The sequence below is a fragment of the Thunnus thynnus genome, chromosome 23, assembly GCF_963924715.1.
Source record: "Thunnus thynnus chromosome 23, fThuThy2.1, whole genome shotgun sequence".
Taxonomy (NCBI): domain Eukaryota; kingdom Metazoa; phylum Chordata; class Actinopteri; order Scombriformes; family Scombridae; genus Thunnus; species Thunnus thynnus.
In genome coordinates, this window is record NC_089539.1 from 17827780 (window position 1) to 17846149 (window position 18370).

The 18370-nt window shown below is 37.8% G+C and overlaps 3 protein-coding genes across 3 annotated transcripts in view; all 3 read right to left on the bottom strand.

Moving 5' to 3' along the window:
- Positions 1 to 18370, bottom strand: part of golgb1 (golgin B1) — a 104164-nt gene that overhangs the window by 55423 nt on the left and 30371 nt on the right. The window lies entirely within an intron of this gene.
- usp18 (ubiquitin specific peptidase 18) lies at positions 8158 to 14803 on the bottom strand. The gene is made up of 10 exons (XM_067581817.1): positions 14533 to 14803; positions 12922 to 13018; positions 12554 to 12696; positions 12383 to 12462; positions 12158 to 12292; positions 11227 to 11322; positions 10984 to 11145; positions 10774 to 10905; positions 10448 to 10491; positions 8158 to 8631 (listed from the first exon to the last, which is right to left on the bottom strand). Exons 1-10 carry the CDS (start codon positions 14588 to 14590, stop codon positions 8559 to 8561), a joined length of 1020 nt encoding a protein of 339 aa, XP_067437918.1. The 5' UTR covers positions 14591 to 14803; the 3' UTR covers positions 8158 to 8558.
- pex26 (peroxisomal biogenesis factor 26) lies at positions 15601 to 18349 on the bottom strand. The gene is made up of 5 exons (XM_067581168.1): positions 17983 to 18349; positions 17725 to 17865; positions 16593 to 16909; positions 16351 to 16491; positions 15601 to 16218 (listed from the first exon to the last, which is right to left on the bottom strand). Exons 1-5 carry the CDS (start codon positions 18189 to 18191, stop codon positions 16106 to 16108), a joined length of 921 nt encoding a protein of 306 aa, XP_067437269.1. The 5' UTR covers positions 18192 to 18349; the 3' UTR covers positions 15601 to 16105.

Below are 18370 nucleotides of genomic sequence, written 5' to 3' on the forward strand. Positions count from 1 at the left end.
AATTAATCGATTGGTCAAATGCAAGAAAATGAATAGGCAATTATTTTCATAATAAAATAGTTTTTGACATTTTCTAAGCAAAAATATCAAACAATTGCTGGTTCCAGCTTCTCAAATGGGAGGATTTGATGCTTTTCTGAAACTGTTGTATAAAACAAGACATTTGAAGATGTCACCTCAGGCTCTAGGAAATTATATTTTAATTAATTAAATTATTATGTAATTATTATACTTCAGACATTTTATAGACAAAATAATTAATTAATTATTCAGAAGATTGATACCTTTCATTCGTTGCAGCCCTGTTTACAACATGACAATATCCCCAGACAAAGTCCAGCCATGGACCTTTGTTGCAGGGGTCAGGATCCCCAAAATGGGTCCCTATAATGATGGGTTCCCAGATGATTAATGAACATTTTAATTTAATTTTTAGGTTTTTGTTCTTGTGATATAGTGCATACTTTACCAAATCCTTTAAAATCCTTAAATGAAACAATCTGAGAAAAAAAATATCTATTTCTGGCTCACAAGTAGCTTCATTTTAAGGGTCCACAAGCCAAAAAAGTTGGGAAACGCTGCTTTATTGCACTTCATCTCTCTTTACTGTCCACTATCAAATAAAGGCAAATAAAGCCAGGAACCAGCATGTCAAGTTTGAGGTGATAAGGACCAGATCTTCCACCGAGACATCCAATCGAAGCTCTGAATGTATGACTTAACTGTCTGTACACAAGATAAACAGAAGATATACTGTAGGTATCCAGAGTCCGATCATCCTCTTTCATGAGGGCTGCCTCCTCTCTGTAAGAGGACCTCTACCTTGTCAATGTGTCTTTGGGTCTGTGTCATAGAGACTGTGTGAGCTATGCCTCGCTTCGCATTCCTCTGCCATCCAACCTCTGTCCAGGCTGGACTTTCCCACAGAACCCTAAACCCTGTGAATGAGAGTAGGCCTTTGTTTCAGGCATTTTTCATCCTGATCCCAGCAACTTCCCCATGGTGGAATGCAACAGGAATGCCAGCGCCAGCTACCTGGCATTAGAGAGTCTTTGTGCGGAAATAGGAGAGGCTGAAGGAGAGAGCAGGTCAAAGAGGTTTGACAATGGATAGCTCACTTCTCAAGGTGCCCAGCCCACATTACAGAGTGAGCGAAAAGCAGAACTCAGGTCGAGTCTCTTAAACATGGCAAGGTGCACCAAGAAGACGGGAGAGAAGTGAAAAAAACACATTGTTTGTCTCCCGTCACAAGTTTTGCACCTACTGTACAAATCATTAACCTGCGCGCTGATGTAGCAACTGATTGGCATGCATACACAAGCACAGCCGAAATGTGTGTCTGCAGCAGTTAACAGGTTGTTGTGAGCTTATCACTAGCTGAGAGCTGGACCGGTGAGGCAGCAGTTAGCCTCAAGGTGCAATTCCATTCATTCCTGTATACTGAGAGACCGGCAGAGAGGGATTTTAATTTAATGGACGCCATGTGAAGATGAGGATTTATTATATAACTATCTGGTTGTGCTTAGATGAATTTTCTCCCAAAGTCACAACAAGAGTTGATTATCGCTTTGTGTTTTGAGTGGCAATCATTTTCTAAAACTGATGCAAAGCTTCTGATAAATGCACCAAAATTAAAAAAAACAATATATCACATACTGGTGGTGGAATGTAACTAAGTACATTTACTCAAGCACTGTATTAAAGAACAATTTTTAAGGTTATTAAGGTTGAGTATTTTCATTTTATGCTACTTTATACTTCCACTCAACTACATTTCAGAGGGAAATATTACTTTATATACAGTTAGTTTAGACCAGTGGTTCCCAACCTAGGGGTCAGGTCCCTCCAAAAGGTCACTAGATAAATCTGAGGGGTCGTGAGATGATTAATGGGAGAGGAAAGAAGAAAAAATAAAGTTCTGACACACAAATGTCTTTGGACTTTTTCTCTAATCTTTGATTTTTGGTGAAATATTGGATCATTTGAACATTTATTGAAATTAAACCATGTGAGAAGTTTAGAGGGAAAAATCACTATTTGTTGGAGCTGTTAACAACTCATAGACATCTGAAATGTGACCCCGACTACACACTGCTTTTTGTAAGACATCAAAAACCAAAAAGGTTGGAAACCACTTCCCTCTGAAATGTAGTGGAGTGGAAGTATAAAGTAGCATCATCTGGAAATACTCGAGTAAAGTATAAGTACTTAAAAGTTGTACTTAAGAACAGTATGAGTAAATGCACTTAGTTACTTTCCACCACTGGTATTAACAATGTACTTTGTTAAATGTGTTTAATAAACAGTATATTACAGCCCAATTTTCCGAAAAAGTAGTGCTTTTACCTTAGTACCTTCAGTCAATTTAGCTGATAATACTTCTATACTTTTACTTAAGTAGGATTTTAAACGCAGGACCTTTATTTGCAGTTAAGTATTTTTACATTGTAGTATTGATACTTCTTCCACCTCTGACGGGTGGTACTAGTGGAGGGGCCACCAGCGTGGAGGTGTACGAACATGGCGGAGTACATGTTAGAGCAGGAGCTGGCTTTGAGGCAGGAAGCTCAGAGAATGACAGACACTTTACCCGAGCCCGTCAGTAAAGCCATTTCACTGGTAACCTGAGTGGCTCGGCTCCTGAGACGGCGGCTGATCTAACCTGGATCCTGACTCTGATGATAAGGAGCTGAGATAAGGTGCTGACTGAAGGGTAATGACAGAACTATGAAGACAAGGGTAGGGCATAAGGTCATATATCCCTACATGTCATGACCACAATTACCAAGGGGCCTCAGTTCACCTTCTGTGAGAACCTGCTGCCTCTTGGGAGAAAGTCAACTCATTTTCTGCTCAGCCAAATCATAATAAACATAAATTACCTGAAAAATAACTGAGACTGAATATCATTAGTCACTAAGTAGCAGTGTCACTTGCCATTTTGAGTCAACTCAAATGAAAATGAATCAACCCCAACTGCAGCTCGGGTCCAAACCAAACCAGACCAAATTTGAAGCACTTTTTCTTTGCTGCTCGCTTATAGCAGTTTGACTGTTCAACATCCTTTTTCCTAGAAAACTCAGCAGATGTTCTATTTATTACACTCAGACTGCCAAGAATCTCGGGGAGGACAAGTGAACACGTGAAGAGAGGCAAACTTTGTGTCAAACCAGACTCCCTTTCTCCCCTTATGCAAGGAAATTTTATGAACTCACTGGGGAAAGATAAAGCTTTTTCCTCGACACGACCACTAATACTACAAATTCCACTGAAATCATTGCAGTATACTGTATATTCACAGAGCAATGTAGGGTGAATTAGAGTAATGTCGGACATTTTTTGCAATTGGCACTTAAGCAATGTATTTCAACATGAGACCAACACATTACATCCGTACCCAATACCATTCTGAAATCCCCAAGGTGTTTTCTAATCATATCAGAAAAGAGAATGCAAATATAACACTCGGAGAAGAAATGGCAAATATAAAAGTGCTACTTGTGCCAAATTCTCCCAGATTATGAGCCTTTCCTAATGTAGGACAATTCAGGCTGAAATCTGGGACACACTGGGAGACTGAAAGGTCTAAATCACCATAATTCATACAATAAAAACTCTTTTGGTCCATAAAAATCAAGGCCAACGTGCATGCCCATGTTTGGTCATTTCAGTAATTACAATGTTTTGCTGCTATAAATAGTATAGTAATGAATTATCTTATGTATTCTATTAATATTAGTAATAATTAAGTAATAACTTGCAATGTGCCCAAAAATAAGCATTACAAGACCACTGAAAAACTTGGTATTGCACATTTAATGTGTTTAAATGCATATTTCACCAGTTTAAGAACATTTATAACTGTCCCACATTAGTTAAACCATCCTGTCCCACACCTTAAGATAAGAAATCGACACAGATTATTGCATCTGAGACACTTACCTGAATTCAACGCCATGAATATGAGCCAACAGCTTTAAATTGGAGATAAATAGGTTACCAATCAAAACAAATGTCTTCCTGGATGGCTAAAGTTATAGGGTTTACTTCTGGATTTAGGCCATTTAAATTACACAGGATTTCCTTTTTATTAAGAAATATGCTGATATTTTTTTCAGTTCTGTGCTCCTTTATCTGATTTACCAATTTTTTTTTTTGATATGAGAGGAAAAATCTAAGTCATGCAGCAGACATTTGCCTTCAGTTCTTGTTTGCTATTTACAAAAGCAGACTTCTCCATGGTCACCAGGCCTGCAGAGAGCGAAAGAGAATCATTTCCTATGTGAAACCTCATTATGTAACCAAAGGATAGCTGCAGCAAGCTGGCTTGCCACCCCTGAAGCATCCAGAGATTTGCTGTTAGATAGGTTATATAGGATTATGAGGGAGAGTCAGGACAGGGCTTGTTAAAGGGTCTCAGTTTTGACATTTAGGGGGAAAAATCCTCTCTTACACACTTATCTTACAATGGAGCATTCCTCCAATAAGCCAGTTTAACAGGCAACCACCATTCACTCTGTGTTTTGAACAGAAAAAAGGGGAACTGTGTAGAGACGTGCATGACAAGCATCCTTTTTAGGGCTTTGAAAATAAAACCAGAATACGGAACCTGTAAATTCTGAATGAAAGAGACAGCTCCACATTACCATATAAAGCAACTATTTGGTTAAAAGAGTTACAAAAAAGGGTTAAGAACCAAGTTAAACCACTGTAACTGCACTCTGGCTGTGTTGTTGAGTCATGAGTGAAAGCTAGTTGGTGATAGCTAGATACAGATAGCTGCTAAGGTTGAAACTAAATGTACTTTTGGAGATGTTATTTGTATTTGAAAAATATCCATTTAAACAACTTCTTGGTAAATGTTGTTCCACATAACTAAATGAGGCAGTAGCTAAATCCAATAATGATGGAGGGGAAAAAAAGCTAAACTTAGTTTGCATAACATACTAGCAGTAACTGCAACAGTAGATAGCTTAGCATACTAGCAGCTAACTGCCATTTTATCTTTTGACTCTAGCTGACATTTTAGCCAGAGCTGCCAAATCTCACACTTTGACTGTGAGATGCATGCAATGGTCAAAGATCTCACAATCTCACACCGCAAATGCCTTTTCTCACGCTAACTTTTCGTCTTCATTTCCTCTGTAAAATTTTACAGCATAGATCTTTTTATCCTATGTATATCTGGAGTGTAGTGGGTCAACAGTGAGATTTGTTCATCCTGGGAACAAATTTCACTTCAAGCTGAAGTAAAAACTCAACCCTGTTTTTGCTCTAACAGTAGCTAGCTTAGCATACCAGCAGTAACTGCCATTTTAGCTTTTGATTTTAACAGTAGTTAGCTTAGCAAATTAGCAGTAACTTCCATCTTAACAGCAACTAGCTTAGCAAATTAGGTGGTCTGGTGATTTGGTGTGGTTGAGCTACCTTTGAATCACATTCAAATGTATTAAATTGTATATTGATTTTGATATCCATATTATTTGTAAATGGACAGACACAACTAGCAAAACAAGCTTATTTTGTTAAACCAGCTAGTTAAAAACACATTTTGTTGGTAGATGCTACATTTTACCCATACATTAATGAATCCAAAGACAATGTGCAGTATCTGTATAAAGGTAATGGCAATGATTTTGGGGGTAAAATAATCAGCGTAAAAAGGTGTAAAATGAGGGGATTACAACCTTTGTAACTGTTACAGAGTTTGCCAGCCAGTCTCAACTTCACTCTGTCACTGCTAGTGCAAAACATAAAGTGACACTATTGGTGATCATTTTCAAATAGTCAAGTGGTTGGAATACTTGCAAGCTGTCTGTGGCATTTAAAACAATTCAAGTCAGGCAAATGCATTGATCTAAGCCTGTGAAATCCTCTCCTCAAGAAAAAAAAGGGGGAAAATTTAAGAGTGGTTCTCAAATAGCCAAATTCCATTTTCTCCTCGATGCATCACAGTGGTGTGCTCACCTAGTAACTGGTAAACACACATCAACATTGTCTAAAAAGCATTAATGAACCTCTACATACTCTCCAAAGAAAACAGTTAAGTGTTGCCACACTGCAAAGCCTCAGGAATATCACCCCTGCTGCTATAGCCTGTACTGGGACTGCGGTCACACAAAGACACCATAGCTGCTCCACTTGTTTTTACTGGTTTATAGTGTCAATCACTATCGCTGCTGGAGAAATGCAACATAATACAATATAAGGTGTCCTTGGCTGACTGGTTAACACCTGACCAAGATAAAGAGCTATAACTAAATTGCAGAGATTATGATCTACTATAAAGTGTCTGTGTAACCACATCCAGGGGTTAGAGCTCAACCTCAAACAATAGTGACAAAGACCTCATGCATGTGTGACTCGTGCTTGAGAAGACGTCCAGACGTTCAGTCAGACTTTACGCATGGCCTGAGGCTCCACTGCTTTAGCAATGTCGTATTACCGCATTGTTGGTGCCTGTGATGTGGTCAATGTCAGGGTGTTGCTGGACAGGTGCTCACCTAAAATGTACTTGACACATGGTGTTGGAACATGAATAATTAATTAAAACCCTACAAAGGGAAGAATCAGTTCTTTGAAAATTGAGGCGTTATCGTATTCCACAATTGTGATGTTTTTCGTGTTGTAAAAATAATCTAAAATTTCAGCTGACCTACTTGTTCACAATCAGGACAATCTGGTTATTAGGGATGCATATACCAAATGTGCCTTTTATTATGCAGTGGGAGAAAGTAATTAAAAACATTTACTCAAATACTTGAGGTTCATCATTTTCCGCTACTTTATACCTCTTCTCTACTACATTTCAGGGGGAATATTGTACTTTTACTCCACTACGTTTATCTGAGAGCTTTAGGTACAAATTACTTTGCAAATTTAGTTAATCAACAAATAAAATATAATGTATTTTGTAGATTAAACTACCCAACACTATAAAAAATAGGGAAATTAGCCCCACCTATCCAGCTAAAACAGTACAATGCTTCTTACTAGAGCTGCAACAATTAATGGATTAATCGATCAGTTGCCAACTATTGAATTAATCGACAACTATTTTGATAATTGATTAATCATTTGGATCCATTTTTTAAGAAAAAATGTCCAAATTCTCTGATTCAAGCTTCTCAAACTTCTATGACAGTAAACTGAATATCTTTGATTTTGGGACTGTTGGTCAAGACAAAACAAGACATTTGAGGACGTTCTTGGTCTTTGGGAAACCAGATGAACCTGAAACATTTTTCACCATTTTCAGACAATTTATGGATCAAACAACTAATCAATTAATTGGGAAAATAACTGACAGATTACTCAATAATGAAAATAACCATAAGTTGCAGCCCTACTGCTTACACGTTAATGAATTAGTAATAAGAAACCAATAATATGAATGGGGCTATTCTACATTATGAGTACTTTTGTTATTTTACATCTGTACATTTACTTGAAACTTTAAATTTTGAATGCAGCAACAGTGTTACGTTACATGTAACATTAGTTTTATTCTCAAAAGTCGTGTTACACGTGTTATAACTGATCTCATGTCACAAGTTCAATGTGCAACGCTTGACCATATCTGTGACTCAGACTCAGACATAATGTACACATCTCTGTATTTTTTTTTTCACTCAGATTGTGGGAGGGAGATACCCCCTATACATAAAGCTGTACTGTGCTGCATGGCAGCGAGATGACTAAGCATGCGGCCTGCTGCCTGTGGCACTGTGCAGACATGTTCCATTCTGTCAAAGCTCTGCAGCACACAGGCACCATTTCACACGGTCCCCCGACTCTTGGCGAAGTGAGTGGGAACTTTAGAGGCTCTGCTGACAGCCTATACCGCGCACTGTGGCTGCAACTGCAACTTTTTTTTTTTAAATCTCTTTTTACAGCAAGATAGTTTCCTACATGCATTCAAAGTATAAAGACGTGCAGTACAAAAAACTTTTCAGTATGTTAAATACATTTTGAGCTAAGGTGATGGGAAATGTGCTGGTGTTTGTGCATTGATAGAGAGACAGAGAGAATAAACTTATCAACAGAAGCAAAAAAAAACAAAACAAACATTAGCTACAATGCCAGATAAAAAGCTGAGGATGCTGAAAATTATTTTTTGCTGCTTTTGGCAGCTGAAATGAAAAAAAAATGACTTCATTGTTTTTTTATGAGTGACTCATATATTACAAAGCAGTGTCAGGAAAAAGAACACTTAGTCGTAATGCAGGTATTTCCCCCCAAACAGTGAATAAGTAAGCTAAGCATTGTCTTCAAACCAACCACTAGTATCATTCAGCGTGTTCACAGTGTGTGGTCTGACTGTGAATCACCCGCAGTTTGAGTCTTCAACACCACCTACTGGTATTTGGCAAATATTACTGTGCTGGTGTCCTATATGCAGCTCTAAGAGGTCAGAAAAATCATTAAATATAGAACAATTCACCATGTACATTAAAATGAAAAGTTACAATAAATTATTTCAAGCATATCACTTAAAATTCCTATGTTTATTCTGTATTGCACCTGGTCCCCACTTTAATTCATCTGCATCCATCCTTTTAGCCCGAACATTCAGGTTGTTGTCCCCCCTCTTTCAAGCCTCTTCTGTACATTAGCATGTATGCTGTTCCTCTGTAAAGATAACCACAATTGATTTACTTTTCTAAAAAAAACAAAAGTTATACAGAGCTGTGACAAATGGTAACAAAAGGTAACAAATTAAGAAAATTCAATGAAGTAAACAGGGATTAAAAAGGCAAAAGCAATTTGTTGTTGACAGATATGACCACAAGACAGACGAGGCGGATTTCCTCTGTAAAAAGGTAAGTTTGAAAGCCCTCGTGGCAAAAACACGGTCACCTTAAGACTTTAATCTTGACCGAGGAGCAGACAATAAGGCTTTGTTTCTCAAGATCTAAGGCTGTTTCCTCATGTAGGCAGATAAAAGCTCCACAGTATCAGCAGGGGCAAAGCATTTAAGCCTTTAAATAATAGAAATCTTAAATTTAGCCCTAAAAGCAACTGGAGGCCAGTTTAAGCAGGCTGAAATGGGAGTCATGTGATTTCTTTTGTTACTTTTTGCTAAAGGCATAGTTGCTGCATTCAAACTTAGTTGAAGAAAAAAGTTTTATAGGTGGTACCTGGACGCAGAGAATTTGACTTGTTAATGTGAGAAGAGATAAAAGTCTGAGTAGCTCTCTGCATCAGAAGCTCAGACATAGTTTAACTCTCAAGCATGTTTTTACACACTATCCTTCTCAAAATTAAAGGCAAGCATTTGACATTTTGGGAAATACATTTATCCGCTTTCTTGCTGACAGTTAGATGAGAAGATTGATACCGCTCTCCTGTTTATACAGTAAATATAAAGCTATGGCCAGTTAGCTTATCTTAGCATAAAGACTGAAAGCAGCTAGCCTGGCTCTGTCCAAAGGTAAATCCACCTACCAGCACCTCTAAAGCTCACAAATTAACATGTTATATCTTGTTTGTTTAATCCGTACTAAAACCAAAGTGTAAAAATCACAAGTTACGATCTTTTAAGCTAAGCTAAACATCTCCAGCTTCCAACTGAACAGACAAACGCATGAGTGGTATCAATCTTCTAATCTAAGCCTTGGGAAGAAAGTGAATGTATTTCCAAAAATGTCAAGCTAAGAACAGAATCAAAATTCTGGCTAGATGCAAACTGCCACCTCACCTACAAATTTACAATTTTATTCAATCTGAGTGACATATTAAGTGGTGACAGCTTCAAACTTTAAATGTCATCATTAAGTAGAGGACAAAAAGATGAGGAGTGTATCCTCCTGTAACATCATATCTAGAAATATACACAATATAAACAATCACTAAAAGTATGCGGATACCCAACCTTAACACCTATATATGATTGTTGAACATTTCATTTCAAAACTATGGACATTAATGGGCTGTTATAACAGCCTTCAACTCTCCTGGGAAGGTTTTCTATGAGATTTTGGAACTTGTTTGCAGGAATTTGAGGAACCATCGGTCACTGCTGTTGGGCAAAAAGGCCCAGTTCACACTTGGCATTCCAGTTCATCCCAAAGTTGTTGGATGGTGTTGCGGTCAGGGCTCTGTGCAGGCCGGTTAAGTTCTTCAACATCAAACTGGTAAAACTATTTCTTTGTGGTTGTGTTGTCATATTGAAACAGGAAGGGGTCTTCCCCAAACTGCTAAAGGAGAAGTTCACAGTTTTTTAAGTCTGTCTTAAAACAATAGTTAGGTACGCACATGGACATTGAAACAGGTTTTGCTCGCTGTAGTCATTCCTCCTGTTCATACTGGCTGTTTAAAGATCCCGTTCAAATGCGCTAACAATGTTAACCAGTGATGGAGGACAAAATCCACAGTCCTTGTTTTGAACAAAAATGTATTCAGAAGAAGCATAAAATTTCAAACTGTTGGATGTTTAACAATTTACCTGCCACGTCCTCCATATGTTGACTGCACTTCTTCCCAGGAGGCCTGTGTGTTAGATTACAAATCAGATTAATCACAAATACTGTAGAATTGTAGTAAAATAAAAATGCCTCTTTAGGGAGAAAACTTGAGGATATAAGATCAGACATTTCATACACAAATTTCTCAACATAAACTATAAAAAATTAGATATTTATGTAAAAGCTCTAACTATTTAGTTTGATTGATTAAGAAGAGCGTTCAATTCAAAGTTATTTTAAACAGAGTCTTAAATGAGTAAAAGGCCAAAAATGAACTGTGAGAGAGATTTTCTCAGATTGGACCCACCTTTTCTACATGGCTGTCATCTGCATAGTACCAGCACTGCTCCCTCTTGTCACGAACGTAGGCAGTATAGTGCCCAGACAATGCAAAACCAAAGTGCACTACCACTGCATACAAAGTGTACTTGCAGTCATTCTGGAAGAACAAATAATCTTTTAGATGACAAAAAAACACAATATCCAGATACAGATACTCTACAGGACCTACAAATACCTGGGCAAAGTCTGCTAAGAATGCCTCACGAGGGATCTCAGAGAGGTCGAAGGTTTCTGGAAAAATGACTTTGCAACCAAGTTTTCGGGTGTAACCACGTTCATTCCGAAATCGTTTCAGGTGCACGCACAAGATAGGAGGCAGGGAGGTCAGTTTGATTCCCTGAAAAAGAGAAAAGATGCAAAAGTTGATGACGATGTTGGCTTATATATTTTTAGGGGAAGCATTTAAACCAAACATTACCTGTTTAGATGGAGTCTTTTTTCCACACTCAGCACAAAAGCAGCAATCTATGCCGCGTAGCTCCTGGTGCTCAAAGAAGGATCTCATGCAGCTTTCCTGAAATGGTTCATGTTAGAAATACTTCAATGTTCAAATTCAGGAAAGTTTAACACAAAGTTTGACATTGTGAGAAATACACTTATTTGCTGTTTTCTTGCTGAGGGTTGGATGAGAAGATTGATACCACTCTCATGTCTGTTCACTACATATAAGGCTTTAGCTAACAGTCGGTTAGCTTACCTTAGCATGAAGACCGGAAAAAGGGGGAAACAGCTAGCCTGGCTCTGTCCAAATAACAAAATTCACCTAACAGCACCTTTAAAGTTCACTAATTAACATATTATATCTTGTTTGTTTAATTCATATAAAAACAACAAGTGTAGAAATGACAATTTGTGGTGCGTTTCTTACTTTATTAATTAAAAAAACATTGCATTCTCATTGCACATCTACCTGTTCAGCGACCTGAGAATTTGTACCACGGCTCTTTTTGAGACACTGTCCTCTAAGACTAAATTGTCTTGCCTCGCTGGTAAGTTGTTTTAAGCGTCTGCCAAATGACAAAGTGTAAATATAAACTGTTGTTTTTACATTTCTGTTTTTGTACGGATTAAACAAACAAGATATAATGTTTTTAAGAGTGAGAATTAGAGGAGCTGGTAGGCAGGTTTTACTACCTTTGGACAGAACCAGGCTAGTTGTTTCCCCCGTTTCCAGGCTTTATGCTAAGCTAAGCTAACCAGCTGCTGGCAGTAGAATCATATTTAGCGTACAAGCATGATTGATATCAATCTTCTCATCTAACTGAACTGCTCATCAAATGAGCCCATTTTCCAAAATGTCAAAATATTTCTTTAAAGCAATCCACATTTAAACAAAAGAGAGACTGCACCAGAGAATTGTGATCTTCCTTGATATGTAGTGACAGGCTGAGTTGGTAGGTGGCCAGAGTCTGGACGGAGTTGCAATTTAAACACTGGAGGTATGTCTCCTCTGAAATCTTGTACAGATTCTGGATGTCAAGAGCCTGGCAGGAAAAACAAACTTTGTAGATGATGCTTTTACAGTTAAAAAAAAACTGAAAAAATTCATGGTTACTTTCATGGCAAAGACAAACCAGTGCTTTGTCATCCATCTGCTGTTGCATGGAGTTCAGAATGGAGAGGAACACCTCATCAGCGTCATGCTGCACACTAACTGCAAAACATTTCCATTGTCAGAAGTTGTGAAATAAACCCACTAAACCCTAAAAATATGCAGCATTATTGTGCAATTTTGTGACTCTTACGTCGAATATAGTTTCTGTCCAGACAGTGCAAGAAGTCACGGTGGTTAGCTGGCTGAGGGAGGTCACTCCGCATGGCCACAAGAACTTTCTTAAGCTGCTGAGGGACATTACAGCTGTCTGTTCTCTCACCAGCAGCGTCCCACCTTGTGCAATCCAAAAACCCTAGTTAATCATCACTTTTTGGTACATGAGTGAAGCATTTTTGTGTCTAGTCTTTGAGATGGTTTCATGAAGCCAAAAGGTCATAGAACTTTAAAAAAAAATATCACTTTAACTGGATTTCTGAGGTTTTTAAACATCAAAAGCATTGGAAATTGGCTTAGAAATCACAATTGTAGTGAAATCTGGGATAGCATCAGTGTTCTTACTTGTCTAGTAGATCTGTTAGCTCCCAGGTGGCAGAAAAAGTCTGCAGTAAAGTGTTCACACAGCAGGACAAATAGTAGTTGCCGAGGCCTCTCATTCCTGTGACAGACCAACATTAAGGTTAAATAACACTTTTTATCTTCTGTCTGTGATAACTTGAACCAGAAATTGTTATCCATGGCTGGTTATACCACCAGGTGCCCACCTAGAGGCCCAGAATGCTAGTGGGCCATCGCATGCAAACAGAAGATAAAAATGTAACAGTAAAGTCTTGCTTCACAGAACACCCACATCATGTTTATATTTTATTCAAATAAACAGTCATTTTATAGAAGAGAAACAAGAAAAACATGCTTGGTTTATTGGTTTAAGACTCTATGCACAGCAGGTTTATTTTACAGGGATCCGAGGCATAGTATTTTGCTTTTGACGCTGTGTAACTCACATGAAGGATTTATTGGTTGTGAGGCCTATAAAAAATGTCGTAATAGACAGTGAGAAATGTCCTGCAGAATGGGACCGCAAACAAACTCGTTACAGATCAGTGTCGGGGACATAGAGATCTTGATTTAATCATTAAGTTATAGCAGCCATAATGAACTTCTAGAGGTGTTGGGGTCCTTGAGATCCATAAGGACCCCTGTGAGGGTTTAGAGACGTTCAGGAATTTTCAAAGAAACTTCAGGAAGTAGAATAAAGTATTTGTGAAAAAATGTCAGTACCACTTTCTGATAAGCCGCCTTTTATAAGGGATTTATAAGCATTAATTAATGGCTTTGTTCATGGTTAATAAATCATTCACTACACAATATTAATAAGAATACATTTTGGGTTGCCAGGTTGCAGAAAATCCTCCTCTAGCATCAAACTTGTTTTGTCTTTTTAGTACTTCATCTCATCAGGAAGAATGTTTGGCCACTTACAAACTTTTGTTGATTGCTTAATAAAAATTGAGAGAGATCCATTATCAACAACTTAGTAGCATTTATAACTGCTGTCTTGATGACTTATTAGAAACTGAGAAACATGGGACCCTTATATATTCTGGAGGAAGATTTTCCAGAAACTGGCAACCCAAAAGTTAAAGCATTAGTTGATGATTTATTAACTCTTTATAAAGGGTGACGTATCAGGAAGTGGTACCAAAACATCTAAAGGTGAATGTTTGTTTTGACATTTAGAAACCACACTATTACAGGCCTAAATTATATAGAGATGTATGACCAGAAAACTAGAAACATCCATACGATGCAATGCCAAGAATAATATCCACACTTATGTTGAGAGGACTACTTTTGTCTGCTGTCTCAGTTCAATGTTTTGGGCTTTGAAAGGCCTTTCCAACATTTAGTCTATCATATGGAGGAGCAAATATATCACAAATTATTTACAATGCAGTCAAATAAAACGGAATCCTCAAACTAAACAGAATCAATACATCTCTGACAGTGTAATTATGAAGTTCATTTTCACAGTGGTAGCAGGCTATAGACTACTGTGTACTGCAGTAGTCTATAGTTATTGTATTATATTGTAAAGAGCGCTTTAATGAGCTTTAAGTCATATTTAATATTAAAAATCATCATCAGACAGACTAAATGAGGTCCACTTACCGAAGCGGACGTCCCTCACATCAAATAAAAACGAAGGCCTATTGTTCCTTGCACCCATCAGTGTAGACTTCGCTTCGCACGGTATCAGTTTACCGACTGAATGTCTGACGGACAGACGAAGACTTGTCCCTCCTGCATTGCATAAACCGGTTTATTGAAAGGATATGAATCATATGTTTCGTTACTTATCGTGAAATGGGCTGTTCAAGCCCTGGACATCTCTATGTAAACACACCCCGGCACATCAGCTTAAGGTTCACTTTCGGTTTACAGTTCTGTGTTCGCCGCGTCGCTTCGCTTCGCCGGAATCGAAACTTAAACGAGTCGCCAGGTGCAATAACTATTGGTAATTAATTACTAGTCTGGTGGAAGAAGTACTGAGATCTTTTACTTAAGTTAAAGAAACAATACCACAATTAATAAATACTCCATTACAAGTAAAAATCCTGCATTCAAAATCTTAGTTAATACTGACAGCCTCATTATGCAAACTGTCCCCATTTACAGTGTTATATTTTAGAGCTGCAACTATTAGTCAATTAATCGATTAGTTGACAACTATTAAAATAATCACCAACTATTTTGATAAGTGATATTGTCCAAAGTCCAAATTCTCTGATTGCAGCCTCTCTGATATGAATATTTCTGGTTTCTTAAGTCTTCTGTGATAATAAACTGAATATCTTTGGACAAAAATAGAAATTTGAAAAAACCAAGTCTTTACCCTAAAATTGAACAAATCACATTATGGGGACTTGTTTTTTGTCCCAAAAAGGGAGGCGAGTCCCTAAAATGTGACTGTGTAAACAGATTTACAATACCAGTCAAAAATGTAGACTCTTTCTCATTCAAGGTGTGTCAAAACATCTGACAGGGACTGTATGTTGCCACAACATGAGTAATACCTGATAGAGACACACACACACACACACAAGTCTAAAGAAGTGACTACCTGTAGACATTTTTAAAATATGCTTTATGCTATGCTTTACATTTTAGTGCCAAAAGACAAGCTGATGCATCAAATCTTAATGTGTGGACTGTGTTCAAAGAAAAGTAGCACTCATGTGCAGCTGTTAAAAAAATTGTTTCCCTTTATTTGAATCTATTTTCCAGTTGTACAGGAGTCTGAATAACTCTTACAAACCTTGAAAAATAAAATTTGTAGACTATATTAGTATTAAATATTTATTTATATATATATATATATACACACATATATATACACACATACACACAGTATGTATTACATTAACCATTTCATCACATCTAGTTTGTTGATCCTTAATTATTCCTTTCACATGTTATCATACATTTAGTAAACATGTTTTATGTTCTGTGTGCTGCTGTTATCTTGACCAGGACACTCATGTAATATTGATATTTGATCTCAGTGGTTTCTGACTCAGAGATTACTGGGATTGTCCATATTTGGAGTAATAAAAGTTGTTAATATGACTGATGCTTTTCGTGGGTAAAAAGGGACTAAACCATGTTCTCCTACAAAACAAAGCAAAGTGAAACTGAATCAAAATGATGGATAAAACATATAGTTAGATAGATTTTCAGTCTTTTACAGTCTTTTACTTTGAGTGAGGGTCTGATAGTATGGCGCAAACATGGCACTCCACATCTGTTTGAGCAGTTGAAGAAGTTTGGAAATCCACATGAATGAAGACGGAAGAGCTGCGGGCAAAGAACAGGAAGAAAAACTAATACAGCCATTTATTTATTTCCACTCAAATTCTTTATCTTTCAGCAAGGCCTGGTGATGTAACCAACATGCCTGAGATGTAAAAAAAAAACATTTTATCCCACCTGGATCCATTCGGACAAGAAGCATGTAGAGAAGGATGGCAGCCAGAAAGACTCTCCGCAGAGAGAAGGAGCCGGAGCCGGGCACCAACAGTCTTCTGTAGAGAAGCCTGAGCATGCCTTCCAGTTTATGTATTACACTTCCTGTTTAACACAAACAAATTAGGAGAACTATCAACGTGTATGTTGGCATTTATGTGAGGAGGTTTAATGTATGTCATCAGGACTAAACTGATATTTCTAACCTTTTGTTGAAACAGTTTGAGCAACAGTTTCAGAGTTTGGGTTGCAAGGAGGATTTTCTTTATTCTGTTGCTGTTTTTCTTCTACAACATCCATCGCCATCTGCTTCTGGTCTTCTGTGAACGCATCGCTTCCAACCTCACCGGTGATCAGCTCCCGTGCCTCTTCTGTGTGTCCAAGAGGCACGAGGACATGCAGAAGGTACAGCTCCGCAACGGTCCCAAACCCCGCTACTCTACTGTTGGACAGGCAATGTAACCAAACTCTGGCCGCCTCCTGCATCACAGCTGGCTCGCTCACCTTGGAGTAAAGAAGTATGCTGCCAATATAAGAGAAAGTTAATTAAATATGTACTTTAGAGATGATGCAATTAGGCGATAAATGGATTAGTTGTTTGACAGAACGGCTAATCGTTTGAGTCATTTTTAAACATTTTCTGATTTCAGCCTCCTAAATGTGAGAATTATTTCTTTTGTCATATATTATAGTATTTTGAATACCTTTTGGTTTTGTACTGATGGTTGAAAAAAACAGAAAGATTATAATGCCCATTGTTTATTGACATTTTATACACAAAATGATTAATTGATTAATTGAGAAAATAGTCCATAATGAAAACAATTGTTAGTTGCACCACCGATGTAAGTTATTTACTTTGATTTTCCTCAAAGTTCCTCAGATTCCTCACCATTAGAGCTGCAACTAATGATTAATTTTCATAACTGATTAATCTCTTGATTATTTTTGATTATCAACTACTTTTTAAGTATATGAAACATCAGAAAATAGTGAAAAATGCCCATCATATTTCCCAGAGTCCAAGGTAATTGTTTTTAATTGCTTGTTTTGCCCGACTAACAGTCAAAATCTAAAGATATTCAATCAGAAAATCAACAAAACAGTTATTTGATAACCATAATATTTTGGCACTTAATTTTCTGTTGATCTGCTAAGTAGGACCACAACTAACAATTATTTTTATTATCAATTAATCTGGTGATTATTTTCTTGATCAATCGATTAGTTGTTTGGTCCTTAAAATGTCAGAAAATGGTTGGAAAATGGAAAAATGTTGATCACAGTTTCCCAAAGCCCATGGCGACATCTTTAAATGTCTTCTTCAGCTCTACTCACCACATCTGCATTATTTTAGCTGGTATTTTCTCATGGTGCTCATAATGCTGAAGGACCCAGGAGAGGACACCATGCCACTGATTCAGCTCAGCCAGAGCTTGAATCCCTAAGATGCAGAAGCCGGCCTTTAACTCTGCACACCTGAGGAGACAAAAACACAGAAAACATTGAGTGAATAAAAAACACCAACATTAAGGCTGCAGAGAAGTCGTGCAACATGTGGTGCATTCGGGGAAGGAGTGAGCTTCAGACTGGCACCTGTTGTTGTCCTCTTGCTCCATGCTGGCGAGACTCTCCAGGCCTCTGTCGCATGTGTCAAAGGCTACCTGGAAATCTTTCTGGACCATCAGTTGCTCTGAAGCCGACTCTAGCATGTTGAACATCTCTGCTAAAGTAGAAGAGAGCGGAGGGCTGCAGACTGAGCCGAAGCTGCGAGCAGGAGCCAGACTAGTACAAGAGCTGCTCATTACTGTCAAAATTAAGAGAAAAACAGCAGAATACACAACTAGCCACAACGTAACGAGCTACAGCTTCACTTTCAGCGGCTTATTTTAACGCTATTTGTAAAACAAGCGTGCTTAAAGGCTTGAATTATCCACTATCCTCTCCTCCACTTCTTGTTTACGTTTCATGATCCCTTAATATT